This window comes from Mustela putorius, unplaced genomic scaffold, assembly GCF_011764305.1.
Source record: "Mustela putorius furo isolate JIRA1106 unplaced genomic scaffold, ASM1176430v1.1 tig00004007_pilon_pilon_pilon, whole genome shotgun sequence".
Lineage (NCBI taxonomy): Eukaryota > Metazoa > Chordata > Mammalia > Carnivora > Mustelidae > Mustela > Mustela putorius.
This window is the reverse complement of record NW_025422145.1, coordinates 6,203,958-6,226,621: the sequence shown is the minus strand read 5'-3', so window position 1 is coordinate 6,226,621 and position 22,664 is coordinate 6,203,958. Positions and strand designations below refer to the sequence as shown.

Sequence of the window (22,664 nt, the reverse complement as noted above, 5' to 3'; positions counted from 1 at the left end):
GTTTTTTGCTAAAACATTTTCTAAGGCAACTTAAACAAAGGAGCGATAGTAACATTCTCCTTTGGCCTGAGCCGGTTCCGTATCCGCACTGGAACAGCCCATATTCAGAGGGCAGTTTCAGAACAGCAGGGTGCGCTGTGGTTAGCCATTCACCCTTGACAGCTCAGAGACAGTTTGGGCAAATTGGAACAAACATTCCTATCTCCTCGGTGATCTTAAGACATCTCACACCTAGACGGGCAGACTAGTCAATCTTTGAAGAAACATCCAAGGAACAACTAACACTTGGAGCCCAAGTCCCGGCATCCACTCCCAGACCTCATCACCCACCTAACCTCTGCCCTCGACAGAATGACTGTGAGTCACGTGACTGTAGCCGTGCTCATGCAGGAGTTCATGAAAGCTACGTACCTATCACAAATACTAAAATACCCTGTTGGGAAGCGGTGCTGCCAGCAGTACTGGTCGTCCTCGGTATGAAAAACCTTCTCCTTGTGCTTCTCTGAAGAAATGTGGCCTTGCCACTGCTTCTCACTGTTACAGTTCTTGCCGCACATCCAGCAGTGGAAGTCCGCCTAGAACGCACCAAAGACACGCGTCCCATCAGTGGGGGTCATCTGCGTCCCCTGACGGGCCAAACCCGGTTCAGGGAGGGCAGCAGAGCTAGAAACCACTTGACCTCAGACCCAGACTCTATTCTTGGGGAGCCTGTCTGGTGGGGGGAGCCAGGTAAGAAGGTAAAGCTCAAAGTCAAAGTCAGAAACAGGACCAAGAAAAGAATCCCAGCCCCGGGAGGGGAGCCAGAGCACAGGCAGCAGAGGGCAGTGGTAATGGATTTGGCCAGGGTCCAGCCAGTCTCTGGCAGGGAGGTGACAGGGGCTGGTGCACAGACGAGCATGTCTGTAGGGAGGAGAAGGGGCCAGGTTCACATGAGGACCCTGGGAAGGATGAACACTGTGAGGACACGCAGAAGGGACAGGAAAGCCCAGAGCTCTCCAGCTGCAGAGGACAAGCAGCCGTGCCTTTCAGGACACATGAGTTGAGCTCCTGCTATAGGTCCAGGACTCACACCAGGGACCAGAGAAGTCCAGATGTTGCGAAGACACTACACTGTCCCCAGGGCACAGACCTACAAAGAAGGAACTGCTTTCTGGTCAGTGGAAGGACCACCACAGACACAAGCTACAGGCGTCTGGGCAGGGTTCCCCAAATGCCCTGGGTAAGAATCGTTTGCACATGAGTAAGAACAGATTCCTGGAGACTTGCCATGAGACTGTGACTTGCTACATCTAGGGGACAGAAGAAAATCTACCTGATTAAACAGCCCAGGTAAATCCCACAATCCAGCAGGACCCTGCTTTGGGAACACAGGAACATGTGAGAGGTGGCAAGGGAACCAGGGCTGTGCCTTGGCAGAGGAGATCAAAGGGCACATTCCTGGGACACACGTGGGGGCAAGGCCAGGCCAGAGACATGACCCAGATCCAGCGGAATCAATTACGGGGAGGTACCAAAAAACAAAAGAGAGGGCACCTGGGTGGCTCAGTGGGTTAAGCCTCTGCCTTCGGCTCAGGTCATGATCTCAGGGTTCTGAGATCGAGTCCCGTATCGGGCTCTCTGCTCGGCAGGGAGCCTGCTTCCTCCTCTCTCTCTCTCTGCCTGCCTCTCTGCCTACTTGTGATTTCTGTCAAATGAATAAAATCTTTAAAAAAAAAAGAAACAAGGAGCAGGGTAACACATGCGCCTATGTCCTCTTTAAAAACACAAGCCAGGGCGCCTGGGTGGCTCAGTGGGTTAAGCCGCTGCCTTCGGCTCAGGTCATGATCTCAGGGTCCTGGGATCGAGTCCCGCATCGGGCTCTCTGCTCAGCAGAGAGCCTGCTTCCCTCTCTCTCTCTGCCTGCCTCTCCATCTACTTGTGATTTCTCTCTGTCAAATAAATAAATAAAATCTTTAAAAAAAAAAAAAAAAACACAAGCCAGGGCGCCTGGGTGGCTCAGTGGGTTAAGCCTCTGCCTTTGGCTCAGGTCATGATCTCAGGGTTCTGGGATCAAGTACCACGTCGGGCTCTCTGCTCAGCAGGGTACCTGCTTCCTCCTCTCTCTCTGCCTGCCTCTCTGCCTACTTTGATATCTCTCTCTCTCTCTCTGTCAAATAAATAAATAAATAAATAAAATATTTTTTAAAAATAACAAATAAAAATAAAAAAATAAATACACACGCCAGCCAGAACCATAGCTCAGGAAGAAATGTGTCAAAGATAGGTAAACGTCGCCTGGAAAATTCACAATAGATCTTGTCCCTCAGGGATGGGGGACAAAGGGGGTTTCAGCTCTATCTGTAAACATTTTATTTATTTCAAAAGAGCAAACACGGGACGCCTGGGTGGCTCAGTTGGTTAAGCAGCTGCCTTCGGCTCAGGTCATGATCCCAGCGTCCTGGGATCGAGTCCCACATCGGGCTCCTTGCTCCGCGGGGAGTCTGCTTCTCCCTCTGACTCTGCCTGCCACTCTGTCTGCCTGTGCTCGCTCTCACTCTCTCTCTCTGACAAATAAATAAATAAAATCTTTAAAAAAAAAAAAAAAAGAGCAAACACAATGAACTGTTAACATGGTGGGCTCAAGAGATTCATTACATTATCCTGTTTACTCTTGTAAAATTTTTTAAAAGAAAACCCAAACGGTAAAAAACCACAGGTGACTTAGTATCATCACAGGACCCTGAGGCAGAGGTCAGACCCCAGCGTGTAAGGAGGGAATGGGGCGTGGCTAGCACCCACATTTCCAGAGCACCTTCTGAGACCCAGTACTGGCCCGAGTGTCCAGGACCCATCACAACCCCCCTCAGGGACGCTCAATGACCTGCCCAGGGCCACGGGCTGGTAAGGAGAGGCCCCAGCATGTAGGTTCCAAATTCTCTGGCTTCAGAGTCAGCAAAAGGATCGAGGGAAGGATTTGCTAGCATCGGGGGACTTAAGCCTAACAGCCCAGGGCCCAGGGCCACCAGAGAGAGGTGGAGAGACAGGAGGAGGGCAGGCAGGCAGCCAGGGAGCCATGCTGGGAGGAAAGGGACAGAAAGGAAAGAAAGGCTCCATCAGTGGAGGAAGAAAGGGGAGGGGGGGGTGGGGCGGCCCCCGGGACTCACAGTAACTTCAGCGTAATCTGTCGGCATGTGAATTTGTTTTCCATTTTCCTTGTTGGATTGACTGGCTACGTCATCACTTTTTTCATTTTTTTGACTCTTTAGCCAGAGTTCATAAAACTGCTCCATATCTTGTACTAAAGAAAAACGAATCACTTTCAGCGGCGGAGATTAAACTACACGACTGACACACACAGGATCACGCACAACTTTTCTATCAGTCGGCAGATATTTTTTGAGAGGAAAGCGAGAGGGCAGAACGGAGACGGACTACATTAGGTGAGGAGAGGGGCCTTGTCCCAGCAGGAGGTGAACTCTCATGGCCCTGAACTTATTAACTCCCCGCACTGGCAAGACCCTTTGGGGGTATTGAAAAGTCAGAAACCACTAAAAGGGTACTGCTCTAAAAAGAAAAAAAGAAAAAAAAAAAAAAGCACTTCCCACTGCTTCATGCTGCCCCCAGGAAGACCCTCACATCACCCCCACAACCACACTGTCTACTTAACACAGCTCAGGGTCCTGCGGCAGATACGCTCCTGTCTACTAAAAAAGTCGAGAAACTCACTACCCCTGCGACCGAGATTCTGACCCTGACGGGAACCCATCAGTCGAGCCCCCGTCCCCGAGGACCCACAGGCTGGGGTACAATTTACAACAGCACAGCTGGGAACCGGTCCGGGGCAGTGGCTACAAGCTGCTTCCTACAGTAAGACCAGGTATGTTCAGCATGACCGTCAAGTGCGAAGAAACCAGGTCTCTGAACCCCACCCCTGCTGACAATCTGGGCAAGCTAATTCTCTGCTGTGGGGCGCTACCCCATGCATTGGGGATGTTTAACAGCATTCCTGGACTCTCCACACTGGATGCCAGGAAGATACCCTGCCCAGCTCATGAGAACAAAAATGTCTCCGAACGCTGCCCAGTGTCCCCAAGGGAGGCAGATGTGTGTTGGCAAAATTCATTGCCGTTTCACAACCACCATGCTAAAAAAAATCTGGTAGTGAGGTTAAGGTCAAAAACCAGCTTTGTTGCCTACCCAAGTGTTTCTAACAACATGTCATCAGACTAAGAAGAGAGATCACCTAGAAATCCTTCTCCATCCAGACCAGTGGGAGCAGGAACCACTGCTACAGCCCTGCTCTGCAAGGACATCTTCAGGAAGGCCCACCAGTACGCCCCTCCTCCAAGCAAGACAGCGAGGAGTTCTGTCCACACACGTCACCGACCGTGGACACTGGTCAGACCCGGCAGGTGACATGCTTCAGTCGGACTTGTTCTCGTAATTCAGAGACCGCAGATCTTCAACAGCTGGTAAATTCCCATCACTGTACTAGAGATTCAACAACAACGATCCCCATCCTTGTAGGAAAACCTCTCTGGTCAAAAGTGAAAGGTTGTCTCAGGCTCCTCTCCAAGACTCCCATGGTAAACTTGCTATTTGAGCAAGACGGACATTCTCTCCTCGGGCCTCTACATCTGCGACTGTCCTACCAGTAAGACCTCCTTGAGGAACTTCAAGTCCGACCTGATTTTTCGGGGGAGGCTACTCACAACAGGAGAAGGACTTAACTTCCCGGGCCACCTTTCGGGAATGTGTCTGTGTCATACACATACACCTATGGATTTGTATCCAGCTCTGACCTACACAAACACGGATCAGGTGTCGGGCTCTCCCCTACTGATAGAATGGCACAACTGTTTCCAAGGCAAACTGCTTTCTGGGTTCGAGGGGAGCCGGCACATTTACATACTGAGAGAAAGGCAACTTTGCAGCAAGCTTGACTACACAGACTTCAAGCCACAGTTAAGACGGCAACTTACTCCCATTCTCCTTCATGTAAGTCCACACTTCCCGCTCCTCAGGACTATGAGCAAAGGAACAGTTCCCGACATACTGACATTTTTTCCCAGAAGCAATATGATTGCACAGCTGTATAAAAAGAAATACATGAATAGGCTTTAAGACAAGGGTACAGTTAGTAAAACTGCCTACTTTTTACACTTAAGCGAAATGAGCGTCATTATCTGTGCTAACACTGAGTGACACAATTATTACACAGGATGACTCTGAATGAATTCAAACTGGCTCTAAGCCCCACAGACATGAGATGATATTAAGCTTTCTCTCTCAAAAGCCTTCAAAGTAAAATCTCCAGAAGGAAAAAAAAAAAGGATGGAACTAGGATGTGGAATATTTTCCGACAAGAAGATGTCTACAAACGCCCTTATTCGGAGTATCTGCTTTTAGGCAGCAGGGCACTGGATCTCCACAGAGCAGCTCTCTGGCTCCCTCTCAGTCTGACAGCTCCTGCTCTCCCTGCCTAATGCCCACGAGACCTCCCTGTCAGCTCCTGGGAGGTCGTGAGGAAACTGCAGACTGCTCTAAGGGTCCTAAACGGTGTCAGGAAAAAATCTCAGAATTCAGCTTCCTCACATAACTCATACCAGCCGCGAACCGCAGCCGTCGTGCATTCGATATGCATGGCCTGGAGACAAGGATGACACGAGCCAGGCCATCTCGTTACACAGCGTTCAAATAACATCTCTTCTGCTTATTTGCCTTGTGTTTTTACTAAGCAAATGCGGTGACACAGGGAGGAAAATAGGGTGGTCACCGTCAGCCGAATGGAGACAGCCCTGAGATCCACAACGAGCAGGAATGAAGGAAACCTCCGTTACCAAGCTCATTCTCAAATAGCAATATGCTTGTCTTTATAGAGCATTCTAGTACTACTAACTGTTAGCTCACTTTGTGTTTCAACAGAGGCTGGCCCTATGTATCAGTTTATGTAATGTCAGAGGCTTAGCGTCAGTTTCTGCTGTAAATCTAAAAGCGGTCGGGCCACCCTGAATACTGCAGGTCTCCTCCCTTGGCCCAATGTCAATGCCACCCTCCCCACCACTTCCAATCCTCTGCAAAAAGTGAAACCCCATTAAGTTCTTAGGCAGGTATTACTAGGGAAACATTTACCACAGTCTCTCCAAGTTCAATGATAAGGAGCAGGGAGAAGAGAAGATAAAGGAAAAGGCCGGCTACTGTGCTGGGCTTTTACATAACACCAGCGCACGTCATCTTCCCTAGGACACAATTATTCCCATTTACAGGTGAGCAAACTGAGGCTGAGTAACGTGACCAGGGCCCTTCTGGCAGATTCTGAAGCCCAGTCCCCTTCCATCCACCTCACCATACTGTCTACACACACACACACACACACACACACACACACAGTATTATTTCTTCTTTTAGAAAAAGGATCCCTTAGCAATACCTAGTATGGTAGGAAAAAAGAGGATATAAGCTAGTGGCACAGTGCAAGGCAATGCAACACGCCTGAGATAAAAGAATAATCAGTCGTCCCGGGAGCTAACTAGAATCGCCCTCAGCTGCCTTTATTTTAATAAAGAATGAGAATGGGATGCCTGGGTGGCTCAGTGGGTTAAGCCGCTGCCTTCGGCTCAGATCATGGTCTCAGGGTCCTGGGATCGAGCCCCGAATCGGGCTCTCTGCTCAGCGGGGAGCCTGCTTCCTCCTCTCTCTCTGCCTGCCTCTCTGCCTGCTTGTGATCTCTGTGAAATAAATAAATAAAATCTTTAAAAAAAGAATGAGGAGTATACCCATCCTCTCCTCTTTTCAAGCCTAAGATATCCGTGGCTCCAACAAACCTTCTTCCCTGTCTACAAGGCCCACCAATTAAACCGCTCTGATCCCCAGTGTAAAACCACCGTGGATGAAACATGCACACTGCCTCCTTCAGAGCCTGACCTTGTAACCTGGGTACGTTCACAAAATGCAAGGTACCCTGGGTGACGGGGTATTAACCTGCCTCTTCCTCAGCTCTCTCGGGCAAGTCAGAGGGGGCATCGTTTCCAAGGGGACTCTGTAAGCCACCTGCACGGCTTCTCTAGGCAAACGGTTCTCTCCTCCTGTCTGCCATCGGGGCAAAAAAATTTACTGCCTGTCCATGCTCCAAGTGTCTCTGATAGCTCACACAATGACTTCCCTCCAGACCCTCTCTCGTGGAGAGTCAAGTCCAGGGCTGGTTCAGAGGGTCTGCTCAGACCTTCAAGACCACAGAAGGCAGCAGAGGGTATGGAGCAGAAACATGCCCCTCGTGAACGAAAAAGTACCCTAACTTTCAGCAGGTCTGGTACTTCCAGCAGGTCTGGTACTTCCTTTCCAAATGTTTCTGAAGAACGATGTGCCTCGAACAGTGACCATTTTTCCTTTGGGTGACTTTTAGAAATCCTAACAAGTGGAGTCTCTTTCAGCTAGTATCCACTGCTTGAGTCAAAGAAACTTCTCGATAGCATTTGTAGTAACAGAAGGCCTCGAGTTGGATGACAAAGTCTAGGAATGAAGTTTAAATGAAATCCCTCCCACTCCCTCCCAAAGTAATTCATCTGAAAAATAAGGTCGGTCATGCCCGTGACTACTTCTGGAGTTCACTGACTAGTTCCTTTGTCCCGAGCAACTCATACAATCCCAGTCAATCTGAAAATTGTCACAGAACCACACACACAAAAGGGGAAGGAAAACAAGAGGACCATTTAAAAATTCTGGTATTACGACGAGCATTGAAAGAGCTCCAAGTTTCAATCTGAATCACTACTACTTTCTAATGATTTGAAATGCCTAATAAAAAAAAAAAGTGGCTTAAAAATTACGTATGTACATCAAACTGTAAAGGCATTTGTTTCTTTGTGGGGAGAGGACGGATGTTCATCCACTTCTTACGTTCGATGGACATCACTCTCATCGCACGCCGATCTCTGGTCCACCTAAGAAACATGGAGTTCAGAAAAAACAAAGACACACTGGCACAAGGCATAATATAAAGGGACAGGTACAATGCTCGTACCTGAAGGACCAGAGATTTTTTTGTTTTTTTTCTCAACCCTTCTAAAAGAAATGCCTTCCGATTCTGTCATTTCATTTCCTGTCCGTATTTGTTACCAGACATTCCCTAGGAATCCTGAACAAAGAACTGATCCAATTCAGAAAAGACACTACCAAATTTTGTTGAATTCTTCTCTACGAAATGGTAAAAATCCCTTTCGCTTTGCAATTACTCCTACGTGATCCACTTTTGCTCTGTTCTCTTCAAAGTCAATCGTTTTTTTGTCTACGTTTGGTTTTATACCCATGTAACAGAGAATTATGAAACTGGCATTGTTTACACACACTCTCACACACACACAGACACACTCACACCACTACTTACGAGTGCCTTGCTTTTGCACTACAATATTTTCTGTTTTTGTCTGGTTCAATGACTTGGCCATTTCTCAGACACTGAGCACATACAAATTTTATCTTCATGTTAAGAGATCCTGGCATTATCTGATTGCCAAGCACCTGAAACAATTAAAACCCAAATTTTACTTTTAAGAGAATGCCAGTTTTCGGAGAACAAAATACCAAATTGCCCTGCATCTCTTTTCTCGTGACAACACACGATTTCTGGTACTCTCTGGTATGATGAGTTGGCCGTTAATGTACACAACCAGAGACACTGAATACATACCTAAACTCCAATTCTCCCCCCAACGCAAGAGAATGGTAAGAGATTACAGATGCCAAAACTCACTGTAGGAATGTCAGCTCTGGAGGGTGATAATTCGGATTTTATTGTGGGGGAGGGAGGGGGACCTGGGGAGGCAGTGGATACAGCAGTGTTGCCGGATGGGAAAACAGCCACAGACACGGTCCATGTCCCTCACTCCCAGGTTCCCCAAAGCCCAAGGACAAACTGTTTTGCCAATTAAACTGAATAAGAGAATTGACTCCTATAGGCTTGGCAGGTATTACAGGATACTTGCTTTTTTTAATGATGATCAACTAAAATTTGGGATTTTTTTCACATTAAGAATAAGTCAGTGAGGGCACGTGGGTGGCTCAGTGGGTTAAAGCCTCTGCCTTCGGCTCAGGTCATGATCTCAGGGTCCTGGGATTGAGCCCCGCATCGGGCTCTCTGCTTGTTGGGGAGCCTGCTTCCCCCCTTCTCTTTGCCTGCCTCTCTGACTGCTTGTGATCTCTCTCTGTCAAATAAATAAATAAAACCTTTAAAAAAAAAAAAAAGAAAGAAAGAAAATACCTGAGCTCCAGGTACATTCGCTTCCAAATTCTGCCAATACCGTTTAGATTCTTGGGCGATAGCATCGTGTGAGATACCTGGAAATGTACAAGCCTTCCTTTAGGTTCCCCCTCTGCGCATGGACAGTCCACCAGTCCGACCACAGACTCGATTCCCTCCTTGTCCCCCACTAGCACAAGCCCCCACCAGCGACGAATGCCTGTCACGTCGCTGTTTTCCACCGCGGATTATTTACAAACGCAGCTCCTGATGCCCTCGGAGGAATCGCTGTTCCTCACAAAAGCAGGCTACGTGAGTGAACTGGTCCCAGCAAGTCACCACCTGGGGCTGCACTCAAAATAAGCCACTCTAGAAATGAACGGTGACAGTTTACAGCTAAGGATAAAATCAGCAGTGATGTCACCACATCACGATGACAGAGGAAAGTCTGCGACGGGGCTCTGCCAAAGCCTGTGTGCTTTTGAAGAGACCTTTGGGTTTCATTTAAGTTTTCTGGGTTTTTTTTCCAATTCCAGATTTGTTTACAGGGTTCCGTTATTTCCTGGCACACCATCCAGTGTGTGCTTCATTCCATCCCCCTGAGCTCACCAAAAGCGCGCGCCTTCATCCCCGTCCCCTTTCCATCCATCCCCCCGCCCGCCCCCTGGGGACCAGGGTGGTCTCTGGAGGGAGGAGTCTGTTTCTTGGTTTGCAAGGCGACGTCTCTCCACGCACAAACCTACCTGTTTCGTTCTGTAATATCCAAACTTTCAGCTCTACAAGACTATGTGCATAAAAGCACTCATCTTCCCTTAAACAGCCGTATCGAACCTCATGTCGACATAAATCAAGCTGACACTGGCCGTGAAAAGAGCGTATTTTGGAGTATTTTACCGTTGTCTCTCGTAAAATGTGGACAAGGCACCTGAGATACAAACGGAGTGATATTTTATTGTTCTGCCACGGTTTCTCCAAAAGAAAACAAACAAAAAATATATATATGTACATCAGGTCAAGTTCTAGACTGAAAATACATCTGAAATCTTTCTCAAAAAAAATAAATCACTTTACACAACTCTTGGATTAATGGAGGGGGGAGGATAACTAGACATTAAGCCATAAGATATTAAATCCTTGTCATAAGGGGCTACAAATCAATAATGCTTTTCTGTATTAAATATCAATTTAATAATCCCTTTAAAAATTCCCAGCAAATATACTAAGAGACATCTTTAAACAGTCATCATCTTTCAAAACAGCAACAACAAAAACACAGGCCTAAAATGCCTATGGAGATACTACTCTGGCTGTATTTGGATCTAAAAACAGAATCTATTGCGTCACTATAAAAATTAGAAACTACCAACATACTTATTGTCTTCAAACTCATGCTTTGTAACCGGGTGAGAACAAGAAGTAGAATTATCTTTATTTCTTTTACTTATCATTCTAGGCTTATGATCAAAACATTTCTGGAACAGACAGAGAAGAAGAGTTACCACAACAGCGTAATGCAAAACAGAACTTTTGTACCATACTTTTGCACATAGTTATACATTACACACTTCTACTGATAGATATTAAAAATGAGGGGGTTTTGTATCCTTTTGGATCCTAGTCGTAACGGCCAGAGGCTGAGTGAATGGTCCCCATATGGCCAGACCAGCGCTCGGCATTTTCTACTTCTGGGCTCGCGAGTCAGAAACTCTCACCGATTCTACAGTAGAAAATAAGGTTTGGGGACAGTACCTCACAAAGGAATATAAATTCCCCAAGATGCTCTTGGAGAAGTTTGAATACGGTGAGGTTGATCGTCCCATTGCCACCAAAGAAAGCCTCCCTGCTGAACGCTCCTTTCCGCTCCAGCGTCCAGATGTCGATCTCCTCTTGGCAGTAGGCGAACGTGCAGTGGCCAGAGTACCTACATTCCTCCTCAGCGGCCACGTCTAGAAAGACAGACAACTGAATGACGGAGAAAACGTGGCCACTGGTTTTTCAAAACCAGTGACTACCAGACACGTTTAGGGCACCCTGTGAGTTTCTTGGAACAACTCGCGGACAGCCTTTAAGCAAGGACACGCATCTCACTGTTGGGAGGGGGGGGGCAGGTTTTAACCCTGAAACAACAGCCCATGAGCCTGAATTACTGTTTAATCTCTGATGGGGGAAAAGGCTCTGATGCCCGCATGTGTTCCGCCAAAGTTTAAAAAATCACTTCAGGACATTCGAAGCCCATTCAGAGGAAGTGATCTGACAAAAATGAATCCACGAACTTCTCTCAAAAGCATCCTAGAAGAGTAAACTTCTCAAAGCCTTAGTTCAGCGTTCTGATTCTGTTTACATTAAGTCAGGGAACGTCAAGTGCAAGATGGCTTTCTGTGGGGAATATGGTCAGAGCCTGTGTCCATCAACATTGAGAAAATGGGGCGCCTGATGGCTTAGCAGGTTAAGCAGCTGACTACTGATTTTGGCTTGGGTCATGATCTCAGGGTCACAGGATCGAGTCCTGTACTGGGTTTTATACTCAGCGAGAGTCTACATAAGATTCCCTCTCTGTCTCTCTCTCTCTCCCCCAACCCGCCCCACCCCCCACTCACACCTGCTTACTCTCTCTCTACAATAAAATATTAAAAAAAGAAGTTAAAAACCAACATAAAAAGAAGAGAAAAGAATACAAATGTCTCAACCCAAGGCACTTGCTGTTAACTCAACCTACACACTTCTGGTAACAGGAATATGGGAACCATTAGAATAAATGTAGCAAATAATTGATCACTTATGTCATGCATGCCAATTAAGTAATTATAGTACGTTACCTTTACATATATAATATGGGCCTTCATAATTTGTTTTTGTTGGTCTTGGACGTATTTTTTTCCATGATTTATCTTCAACATTCTTTATTCTACCAATTAAAATATCTTTCTTACATTTATGATCCACATTAGCATGGTAAGTGAAATCCATTAACTTCGGGCCTGGAAAAGACGTGAAGAAGGATTGCTCAAAGGCACAAAAAGTAACGTTTCATTTCACAGGCACATTTACAAGCAGATGTGAACAGATGGATACTGATTCTTACATTCCCACAAAATCCCATTTTTATAATTCCCAAATGTAAATAAGCTACTGAAGTAATTTGTGCCTCTTAACTGCTGTCAGAGAATACAAAGTTTTATTTGACACCAGTGGCCCCAAAAGAGACCGTTATTTAACTATGAGGGCAGAAATTCTGATGGCTTCTTATGCTAAAGTTAAATACACAACTAAGAAAGGAAATGAATTTGAGTCCAGTTTAGGATAAACTGTGTTTCTAGCACCTGACTTAATGGGTAAAGATATGAAACAAATCAACGAAAAGACTTTAATTTTATAAACATTACATCAAATACTGGTGTTAGAATGCTTTTACTCTAGTTCTTGCTTTATTTGAAAAGGATCCCATTCTTGGGGTGCCTGGGTGGCTCAGTTAGGTTAACCATCTGCCTTCAGCTCAGGTTGTGATCTCAGGGTCCCGGGATGGAGCCCCCCATCACTGTGCTCCCTGCTCAGCAGGAAACCTGTTTCTCCCTCTGCCTCTCCCCACCCCCATTCTTGCTGTCTCTCAAATCAATCTTTAAAAAAAGAAAAAAGAAAATGACCACACTCTTAAACATGTACGAGGAACATAAAGAATCTCAAAAAATTTCGAGATTTTCAAAATCAGGTAGATATTGCATTCCATATAATTCTATAAATGAAATCATATCAAATAAGAGCAGACTTATCCTATTCGACTCCAATGGGCACAAATCAGTAATTGCTGCTTGCTAAGAAAAAACTCAAAGAGGGACAGCGGCGCCTGGGTGGCTCAGTCTTTAAGTGTCTGCCTTCGGCTCAGGTCATGACCGTGGGGTCCTGGGATGGAGCCCCACATCTGGCTCCCTGCTCCGCGAGAAGCCTACTTCTCCCTCTCCCACTCCCCCTGCTTGTGTTCCCTCTCTCCCTGTCTCTCTCTGTCAAATAAATAAATAAAATCTTTAAAAAACAAACACAAAAACCTCAAGTAGAGATGAAAAAAATCACAGTAGCTGGTGTTTTCCATGCGTATTTACTAATTCCTAAGAACTCTCAGACTATGTACTAACTTATTAATACCATCAGCGCCTTTGTTTGGTCCTGACCTGATTTAACAAAACAGATCTGACACGCTTGTCTCAGTTCATGGGTTCCTTCAAGGGGATGTCGGGGGGTCACTGATGAAGGTGGTTTAGTAACTGCACTTCCAAAAAAGTTTCCAAAGTCATTTCTGGGGTGACTTGAAATTCCCAGGAAACTCTCAGAAGCAAACAGGTTGCCTGGTCCATTCATCTGCAAGAAGAACAACAAAAAAAAAACAAAAAACAGGGGGAAAAAACACAGCCAACAAATATTGCACTATCACTAAAGAAGGAAACAAATTTGTAGAAAAAAAAAAATTCTTCCTCCGCTGAAATCAGTGCTAGTCTGTCCTTGCTGCGCTTCTATATAAGAAAACGGTTTCTTCGGTTTCCTCTCCTTGGGTCTCTAGGCCCCTCCCCCACTGCCTTTGATCCTCCTTGCGAGTTGTTGAAAGTAACAGGTAACCGTTCTGCTTGACAGCAGGACAGCGTGCGATCTTTATCCGCCCTGATCTCAGCTCCCCTGTTTTTGATTCTGCTGTGCTACAGCCTCTTTCAGGGTCTGCGACAGACCCAGCTTAAACACAGAGCATTTACGACTGGATGTCCCAGGAGAGTCTTATTTTAGCATTATTTCCCCCAGCACGTCCATTCAAGTAAGTCAGTTACATAAGCAAAAGGCCTATGTTCAAGTTTAAGCAACGACGTATTTACAAAAGAGGAAGTGACACTTACAAGTAAAAGGGAGGAATTACTGCCGCTAAGCGCTGTTCCCTCTCTAGAAGTTGAGGTGGACAGATCTAAAATAATAAAAACACTTCAACAGACCTTCTCATTCTAATCATGTGATAAGAACATCAGGGCTCAGGGGCTGACTACCACTTCCCCGATTTCCCCACGTTACTTCCCCATCCCCGTTCCAAACTTTTCTGCTCGCTCTCGACTCCCAGACTGGGCAGGGGACCTCCCTCTGGAAACCAAGGGCACACACAACCGGTAGACAAACTTAAATAAAGAGCTGTTTTCGGAGCCATAAGCTAAAGCAGGGCCTACAGAGCAGGACCAGTTAAAAAGACTATGAAAATCAATCATACTCCAAAAGGGAAAAGAGCCTCTCCTTTTCAAAGTACAAAGCCAGAACTCTTCACATTAAGGAAATTAGTAAGGACGCGATGACTTTCTTTGTCTCAGTCTACCACTCAATTATTCGCTCTCTGCCCTTCTGTTTCACACAAATTTAAGTTTTTCAGGTATCAATCTCTTGAAATTAATCATTGTGATTTTTCTCTAACCACGTAACAGCGCCTTGGAAAAAATATGAAAGATTGTTATCATTACTGTTTAAAGTATATATCAAACCCGGAATTACAGAAACGGGAGTCAGACTAAACACTCAGCAACCCCTTGTAAAAACTAAGATACCGGGCAGTCCGTTGACCTCTAAGAATGGAGTCTGAAACAGGAAACTCGAATTCTAGAAGTCTAATTCTGAAAAGTCTTCACTGGAAATTACTCTTAACTATGTGCCTCGTTCAGAATTTAAAAGGGATAGCCTGTCTTTAAGGCCCTCTCAGATGGAGTACTCCTTCCTTGCCGGAAACAGTAAAAGTCATTCTGTGCCCTGCCCCCCCCAAACAATAGACAGCCCGCTTAACACGCTGTCTTGTTTAAGAAAGCAAACAAAAACGAGTGCCACGTACAACCCTGTGTATTCCTATGCTTCTCCAGCTCCTGAATGGCACACGATTCAGGCCAGGCCAGTTAAAACTGAAAACTGAGTTTTCAGCCACCCTGAAAATAATCCAAGTACCAACTACCTAGAGTTAAATCACTGCCAAAAACAGGTTGTCTTTTTTTAAAAAAATTAACTGCGATTATTTACATGAATGGCTCGATTCTTACCTCGCTTGGCATCGCTCATTGAAAATGAATTTAAAGAAGAGCAGAAATCTTCCAAGGATGAAGTCAAAGGTGGGTACAGCTCTGAGAAGGAGGGCGGAGGAGCATACCTCGCACCGATGGGCAAGGTGCCCAAGAGAGATGCCGAGAAGGGTATGCTGGGGGGGACACTGGCTGCTTGGAGGGCTCCTCTGACTAATGCTGATGGCTAGAGAAGAAAAAAAGAGTCTGTTAAAATCCAGGAAACTCAGTTACAAGTAGGCTGAACTGCTCTGAACATCAGCACACAGGCACAAAGTCTTACACTGGGCAATTATGTAACAAAGTTGAAATCAAAATCAAGATTCCGTAGAAGAATCTAGGATATAGAGCTTAGTTCTTTGAAAGACCACTTTTCTTTATATATATAGATATATATAAAGAAAAGAACATATATATTATATATATTAATTATATATATTATATATTAATATATATTATATATTTATTTTATATAAATATAAATATAAATATAAAAATCATATAAATATAAAATACTTATGAAATTATATAAATACATAAATATATATGTTTATATTAATATAATATAAAATATTTATATAATATATATTTTTGTGTATTTTTAGATTTTATTTATTTATTTGGCAGAAAGAATCACAAGTAGGCGGGGGGGGGGGGAGCAGGCTCCCTGCTGAGCAGAGAGCCCAATGTGGGGCTCCATCCCAGGACCCTGAGATCATGACCTGAACTGAAGACAGAGGCTTAAACCACTGAACCACCCCCAAGACACTCCCAAGACCACTTTTCAAAAAGGATCAAGATGTGATGACGGTACTGTTTCAAGCCAGATGTTTCATTCCCATTTCCTTTCCCTCTGATTTCTTTCCTTCACCCTACCGTGGGACTCCTAAGAAGGGGCCTTATTCCAGAGGAGTAGTGTGGGGGGCTGGGGAGGAAGGAAGGCTCTCAAGCGAAGGTTGCTGCAGAAGCCAGAAACCCTGGACGGTCCCTCCTGGGGATGTGAAGGTACCATCTCACCAGGACAAATGGAAGGCTGACTCTCTCCTCCCTGCTCACTGTGACAGTTTACGGAGAGGAAAGTTACATACTATCTATGTTAACCATTAGAGTTTCCTAGATACATCCTACCCTGATGGCCACGGTAGAGACCAGGAAACCGGAGATGAAGCAAGTTGCTGAAGACCAGAGTGGGAAGGGGCGCCTGGGTGGCTCAGTGGGTTAAGCCGCTGCCTTCGGCTCGGGTCATGATCTCAGGGTCCTGGGATCGAGTCCCACATCGGGCTCTCTGCTCAGCGGGGAGCCTGCTTCCTCCTCTCTCTCTGCCTGCCTCTCTGCCTACTTGTGATCTCTGTCTGTCAAATAAATAAATAAACTCTTCAAAAAAAAAAAAAAAAGAAAAAAGACCAGAGTGGGAAGACGCAAAGCCCAGGGTGCCTGCCCTCTACCCTGTTCTTCCTCTACTTCAGCCGCACTGAAACTGGCCCTGAATTTCTCCGCCTCTTCCCCCTCCTCTGACTGTTGCTGCCACTGCCGCTATTTCAATATACTTTATGGCAGAGGTCAGTAAACTTTTTCTGCCAAGGGCTCAACGTTAAGTATCTGAGGCTGTGCCCACCACGGTGTCTGTTTCAACTATTCCACTATGCGGCTGCAATGCAAAGGCAGCCACAGATAACTACTTCAGTGGACGGCCGTGGCTGGGTTCCAAAAAAACTTTATTGATGACCCTGAAATACGAACAATAAAACTTTATTGATGACCCTGAAATACGAAGTTCATATCATTTTCCTGTGTCACAAGATACTGTTCTCCCTTTTTTTTTCCTTCCAAACATTTAAAATTGTAAGCACCCCCCCAACCCCCCATTCTTAGGTCGGAGGCCAGACAAGCAGCAGCCTGGGGCCAGATCTGACCTTGGTTTTACAATTGCCCTGAGGCATTATCCCTCAAGCCCTTAATCCAAAAGACATATTTTTCTTTAAATATCAAAATGCCTATTCTTTTTCAGGATTTCACTTATTTTTAAAAGGATTTATTTATGTATGTATGTATGTATTTATTTAAGAGAGAGAGAGGAGCACCTGGGTGGCTCAGGGGGTTTAAGCCTCTACCTTCGGCTCAGGTCATGATCCCGGGGTCCTGGGATCGAGCCCCGCATTGGGCTCTCTGCTCAGTGGGAAGCCTGCTCCCCCCCCACCGCCTGCCTCTTTGCCTACTTGCGATCTCTGTCAAATAAATAAATAGATCTTTTAAAAAAGAAAAAGAGAGAAAGAGAGAGAATGCATGTGCACAAGCAAGCAGGGCTCCATCCAAGGACCCTGGGATCATGACCCAAGCTGAAGACAGATACTTAACCGACTAAGCCAGCCAGTCACCCCTCTTTTTCAGAATTTCAAATGCACCCTTTCCATGCTATGTGATTCCAATAGGTGTTGAGGAAAACTGGGTCATCACTAGATCAGCATTCCTATTTTATTGAAAAAATAACCACATGAGCCTGGTACCACCAGAGAAGGACAAAAGTCATTTTTAAGGTAAGAGACCCAAAGTTTAGCCTACAGATAATACTGAAAATACAGTTATACAGCAATTTTTTAAAAAAATTAAGCCTGGGGCGGCTGGATGGTTCAGTTGGTTAAGCATCCAATTCCTGATTTTGGCTCAGTTCATGATGATCTCAGGGTCGCAGGATCAAGCCCTGCAGAGGAGCTGAACATGGAGCCGCCTAAGACTGTCGCTCCTGCTCCCTCTGCCTTTCCCCCGCCCAACCCGCTCACCCTCTCTCTAAAAAATAATAGTAACGTGGGGTGCCTCAGTGGGTTAAGCCTCTGCCTTCGGCTCAGGTCATGATCTCAGGGTCCTGGCATCAAGCCCCTCATCGGGCTCTCTCCTCGGCAGGGAGCCTGCTTCCTGCCACCTCCCCCCCTCCTGCCTGCCTGTCTGCCTACTTGTGATCTCTCTCTCTCTGTCAAATAAATAAAATAAAAAATATTTTAAAAAAAAAGAAAAAAATAGTAGTAACAGATAAATAAAAATGAGGCCTGATTTCAAAAGAGAAGAGTAACATTGACATTTACCATAACAGTTTCATTGGCTTCAGGGGCTGAATCGAGAAGGTCATCTATTTCATCTCCAAGGACCATATCTCCATCATCCAAAAATGCTTCCGGCATCGTGAAGGGGGTCTTCCCTCCGTTCGCCAACACGGTCGATGGCAGGGAGCTCTCTTCCACTTGCAGCGGCAAAACGGAAGTTAAGGGCATCATGGGGACGGAGGCCAGCTCACTTCCCACTTGGTGAGAGAAGCCAGATGCAGGCACAGAAACAACGGGAACGGCTTCCTGCCTCGGAGTCAACAAATCTGTAACACGGACAGAAACGCATGCACTTGCCCTCAGTGGACCCGCAGAAGACGAGCGTCAAGAGGCAGTAAGAGAAAAAGTGCAGAGCTAGGGGACACTAGGAAAGCGATTATAAAAATAAATGGAGAGACAGAGGTAAAGAAATTCAAATCAAAGGGTAAAAAGAATTCTAAAAGTGATTTGCTTTACCCAGGAATAAACATATCCCATTGTAAAAACGTATGCATGTTCCTCACGGTGCCCGGGCCCCTTCTGGCCAGAGCTGTGAGATGCTGGCAGGGGCCACAAGAGGTACTCAGGGGCCGCCTACTGACTTCCAGTAAAATCCATCCCTTACCCGCACAGCCAGCAGCCAAAGGTCGTTTTCAAAACGATTCTTGCTTTAATACTAACCACACGGGAATCTTATCTGACAACACTACGAGGTACGCAGTGTCTAAAGCTGTCACTTTCTAGATAAAGAGGACAGGTGAAAACGTACCTGGCTCGATATCTTCCACAGAACAGTTCAAAGCCTGGAAATTAAACCAGAGAGCAGATCATAGTATCGGCAGGGTTCTAGGCTACAAGCCGTCTTGTCCACGTCCCTCTAAGAAAGCAGCGCAAGTTCCCACAGAAAGCGGACTTCCTTCCAGTTGAGATCCAAGAAACAAATGGGACGTTCAGGGCCACGAGGCTAAGCAGGGCTGGTCTAGGGGCACCACTGCCTGCTGCTTGTGGACACTATTTCTCAACAGATCCTTAGGACCATGCCCGTTCCAGAGGGACTAGTCCCTCCACCGCTCACTCCCCAAATCACAATGGCATCCTAACTGCTCCAAGAAGACTTACCTTTAAAAAAACAACTTGTTCATTGTATTAAACTCAGTGACTCCCCAAATTAGTTAAGTGGCCCTGAGCCACTTTTTCTAAGAAAACCTAATATCTATGAACATCCTGGAAAACGCTCCACTGGCCTTCAGGAAACGCTGGTTAAAAGATATTACTTGAACTGTTTGTTTCTTTTTATAGGACAGGAAGCTCTGGCCAATTATGTGTCTGAGGAACAAAAAGCCTTCAAAAATAGATGCAAACCAAAAATATTAAAAGCAGAACTGCCAATGCTTCTATCTGTTCTTTTTTTTTTTTAACAAAAAGCTAAGAGTCTTACAAAAGGAATCACTTTACCTTGGCAGCCCCATCCCCAGGAACTGATTTTAATGAAAGCTGAAAGAAAATAAAGACATGAATTTAAAAAAAAAAAAGAAAGAAAGAAAAGAAAATCAAGTTAAAAACAGAACTGGCTCTAAGTTACAAAACAAAATGAAAATCCCTCCTGGAGAGAACTCTGGCTTACCTCAGCCCTGACGTACGCTTTTCTTATCTTAAATCCCAATTTCTGAGCTAGTTCTTGAGTTAGTTTTATTACATGTTCATCCTGGGGGGGGTGTGAGAACAACGAAAATAAGATTAATGGAGGCTTCTATATACGGACTGTGATGACGAACAGGCAGAAAAGCAATGAACCTATTTTGTCCAGACGCTTGCTTTCCGAGTGCTTTCTCAGTGCTCCAACTGAGCATGCGGACAGCTGGCTGGAAATGTTAACTCTTTCAATGCCACTTGTCCACCCGGAAGCAAGAAGACGGTTACGACGTAAAACAACGAACCGAAGCACGAGATCCGTACCTGAGGCACCGCCAAGGAGCACTTCGCTACAGAGTCGTAAGCCTCTCTGTACCTTCCCAAGTCGCTGAGAGCCTTTGATTTCCGATAGAGAGCTTTGCAATTACTGGCATTTAAACTGAGGACAGCGTCACACTCCTCTAAAACTTTATCGTGGAAACCCTGGGGTGTGAGACCAGAGAAAAGTTAACCATAGCTCATTTCTTACACTGGTGGCTTCCTGCAAATGCAAACCCATAGAGACCCAGACTGCTACCCCCAACCCTTTTAAACTCTTGAGTCTGTAGTATCATTTTTCTTTCTGAAAATTATCTTCATTGCGAAATTTCAAATATGCAAAAGTACAGATAAGATCACTCTCCATGTACCCAACCTCCGGATCAGATAAACATTAAAATCTGACCAGAAAGGCCCCAGATCTTCAGGAAATAAAACTTCTCAGACACAGTTGATGCCTCAAGTGTCACTTTCCTGTCCTACTCTTTCCACTAGTTACCCTTTGGCAGAGCTCGTGAAAATGTCAGCTGGAGGGGGCACCTGGATGGCTCAGTGGGTTAAAGCCTCTGCCTTCAGCTCAGGTCATGATATCAGGGTCCTGGGATCGAGCTCCACATCGGGCTCTCTGCTCAGCGGGGAGCCTTCTCCCCAACCCTGCCCCAGCCTGACTCTCTGCCTACTTGTGATCTCCGTCAAATAAATAAATAAAAATCTTTAAAAAAAAAAAAAAAAAGTCAGCTGGAGGGGGCACCTGGCTAGCTACCCTGGTTAGGCATCTGGTTCTTGGTTTGGGCTTGGTCCTGATCTCAGAGTCATGAGATTGAGCCCCATGTCAGGCTCGAAGCTCAGCAGGGAGTCTGCTAGAGGTTCTCCCTCTGCCCAGCCCCCATCCCCATGGGCATGCACATGCCCCCTCTCTCTCCCTCTCTCAAAAAAACAAATCTTTAAAAAAAAAAAAAAAAAAAAAGTCACCTGGAAATGTAACTCCCAAACAGCTAGCCGATGAAAAATCCACTACGGAAAACAAATCTGTGAACACCTGTGTCTTCCGGCATCAATTTCTGTTACAAGCAGACACAGCCCAGAAGCTAGACTCACATGGCAACTCCAAGGACCAGTCCAAGAAACAGGGTATTTCTAAAATCCCTAAACATTTAGCCAAAGCTGATTTTTCAAAGCCTCAAGCCACTCTAAAGGCGTCAGTAATGTCTTTCTTCAAAACAGAAATTAGAAAATTGACTTTTAATGTACTATATCATTGAAAATGTCTTTTTCTCTCTAGAAACGCTGTTTTAAAAGAAATCACAACTCACCATGTTAGAATAGCAAGCAATACGATTTATATGCAGCTTTTCAATTATTTCTTTAGGGATGACAATTTCTTCAGACTTTGCATACCCAGCGATATTTAAAGCTTCTGTGTACTGGCTTATTGAGTTGTTCCAATCACGTTCCCGATAAACATCATTGCCTTCATTAAAAAGATTTCTCACAAGAGCACGTAAATATACCTTAAAAAAAGAAAGGGACCACTTGAAGCCCTTTACGGAACAAGTTTTAGGTTTAAGGAAATTATCATTTTTGTACCAAAACTTCCTGAGCCTTTGATGAAACAGAACAAGAAACACAGCTCTAAGAAACTGGGAACCCAGAACCTGCCGCCATCTCAGCAAGGGCTTCATCTTGCTCACTTTTTAAAGAGGAAATTCCATTTCTCATGGAGAGAAATGCAGCAAAGTATTTGTGCACATCCCCAACTCTGTGCCTATGAGAAAGTCCTACAAGGGGAAACTCTAGGTCACAAAGAAAGAGCATTGTAAGTTTCTGACCAGTATTTCTGAACTGCCTTCCAAAGGGGCAGTAACACTGAACACATCTAGCAGTTTCCTTCATGGCACCCCCCTCCCAAAACGGGGTAGGATGTGTGCATCTGTGCATGTGTACACATAAAACCCCTACCGATTGCTACGTGAAAAACTGTCCCCTTTCTTATGTGGATGTCTGATTACCAACAATTTCTCACATTTTGTTGTTGTTGTTGTTTCTGTACCTTTTTTTGTTTGTTTCAGAGGTAGAATTTTAGGATTCATCAGTTGCAAATAATGTCCCACATTTTTATGGACCATTGTATTTCCTCTTTTGTAAATGTTCACTCAAGTCAATTACAGATTGGGGAGTGGAAGGTAAACCTTTTCCTCACAAAGGAAGTGTAGTATGCACATCCTTTCGGTATATATAAAAGTTCTGAAGTTTCAGTATATGTTCCTTCATGATTTCTATCAGTGCTTTAATGTTTTTAAAAGTCAAGACCAGATAAATAGTACAAGAACAGACAAATATTCAAGTCTTCAGTCTCGTTTTGCAAAA

General features: G+C 45.2%; 1 protein-coding gene across 4 annotated transcripts in view; it reads right to left on the bottom strand.

Annotated features, from left to right (window-relative positions):
* ZC3H7A (zinc finger CCCH-type containing 7A) overlaps window positions 1-22,664 on the bottom strand; it is a 38,445-nt gene that overhangs the window by 1,292 nt on the left and 14,489 nt on the right. For all 4 annotated transcript variants that reach the window (XM_045072278.1, XM_045072279.1, XM_004750363.3 and 1 more), the window contains 19 exons: window positions 21,611-21,808; window positions 20,304-20,462; window positions 19,972-20,052; window positions 19,803-19,841; window positions 19,117-19,150; window positions 18,351-18,634; window positions 15,256-15,460; window positions 14,089-14,153; window positions 13,378-13,564; window positions 12,031-12,192; window positions 10,964-11,160; window positions 10,586-10,686; window positions 9,958-10,139; window positions 9,236-9,312; window positions 8,363-8,496; window positions 7,814-7,919; window positions 4,962-5,070; window positions 3,144-3,277; window positions 412-575 (listed from right to left, as the gene is read on the bottom strand). In XM_045072278.1, coding sequence (XP_044928213.1) covers window positions 412-575; window positions 3,144-3,277; window positions 4,962-5,070; window positions 7,814-7,919; window positions 8,363-8,496; window positions 9,236-9,312; window positions 9,958-10,139; window positions 10,586-10,686; window positions 10,964-11,160; window positions 12,031-12,192; window positions 13,378-13,564; window positions 14,089-14,153; window positions 15,256-15,460; window positions 18,351-18,634; window positions 19,117-19,150; window positions 19,803-19,841; window positions 19,972-20,052; window positions 20,304-20,462; window positions 21,611-21,808 — 2,618 coding nt within the window. The remainder of the gene's footprint in view (window positions 1-411; window positions 576-3,143; window positions 3,278-4,961; window positions 5,071-7,813; window positions 7,920-8,362; window positions 8,497-9,235; window positions 9,313-9,957; window positions 10,140-10,585; window positions 10,687-10,963; window positions 11,161-12,030; window positions 12,193-13,377; window positions 13,565-14,088; window positions 14,154-15,255; window positions 15,461-18,350; window positions 18,635-19,116; window positions 19,151-19,802; window positions 19,842-19,971; window positions 20,053-20,303; window positions 20,463-21,610; window positions 21,809-22,664) is intronic.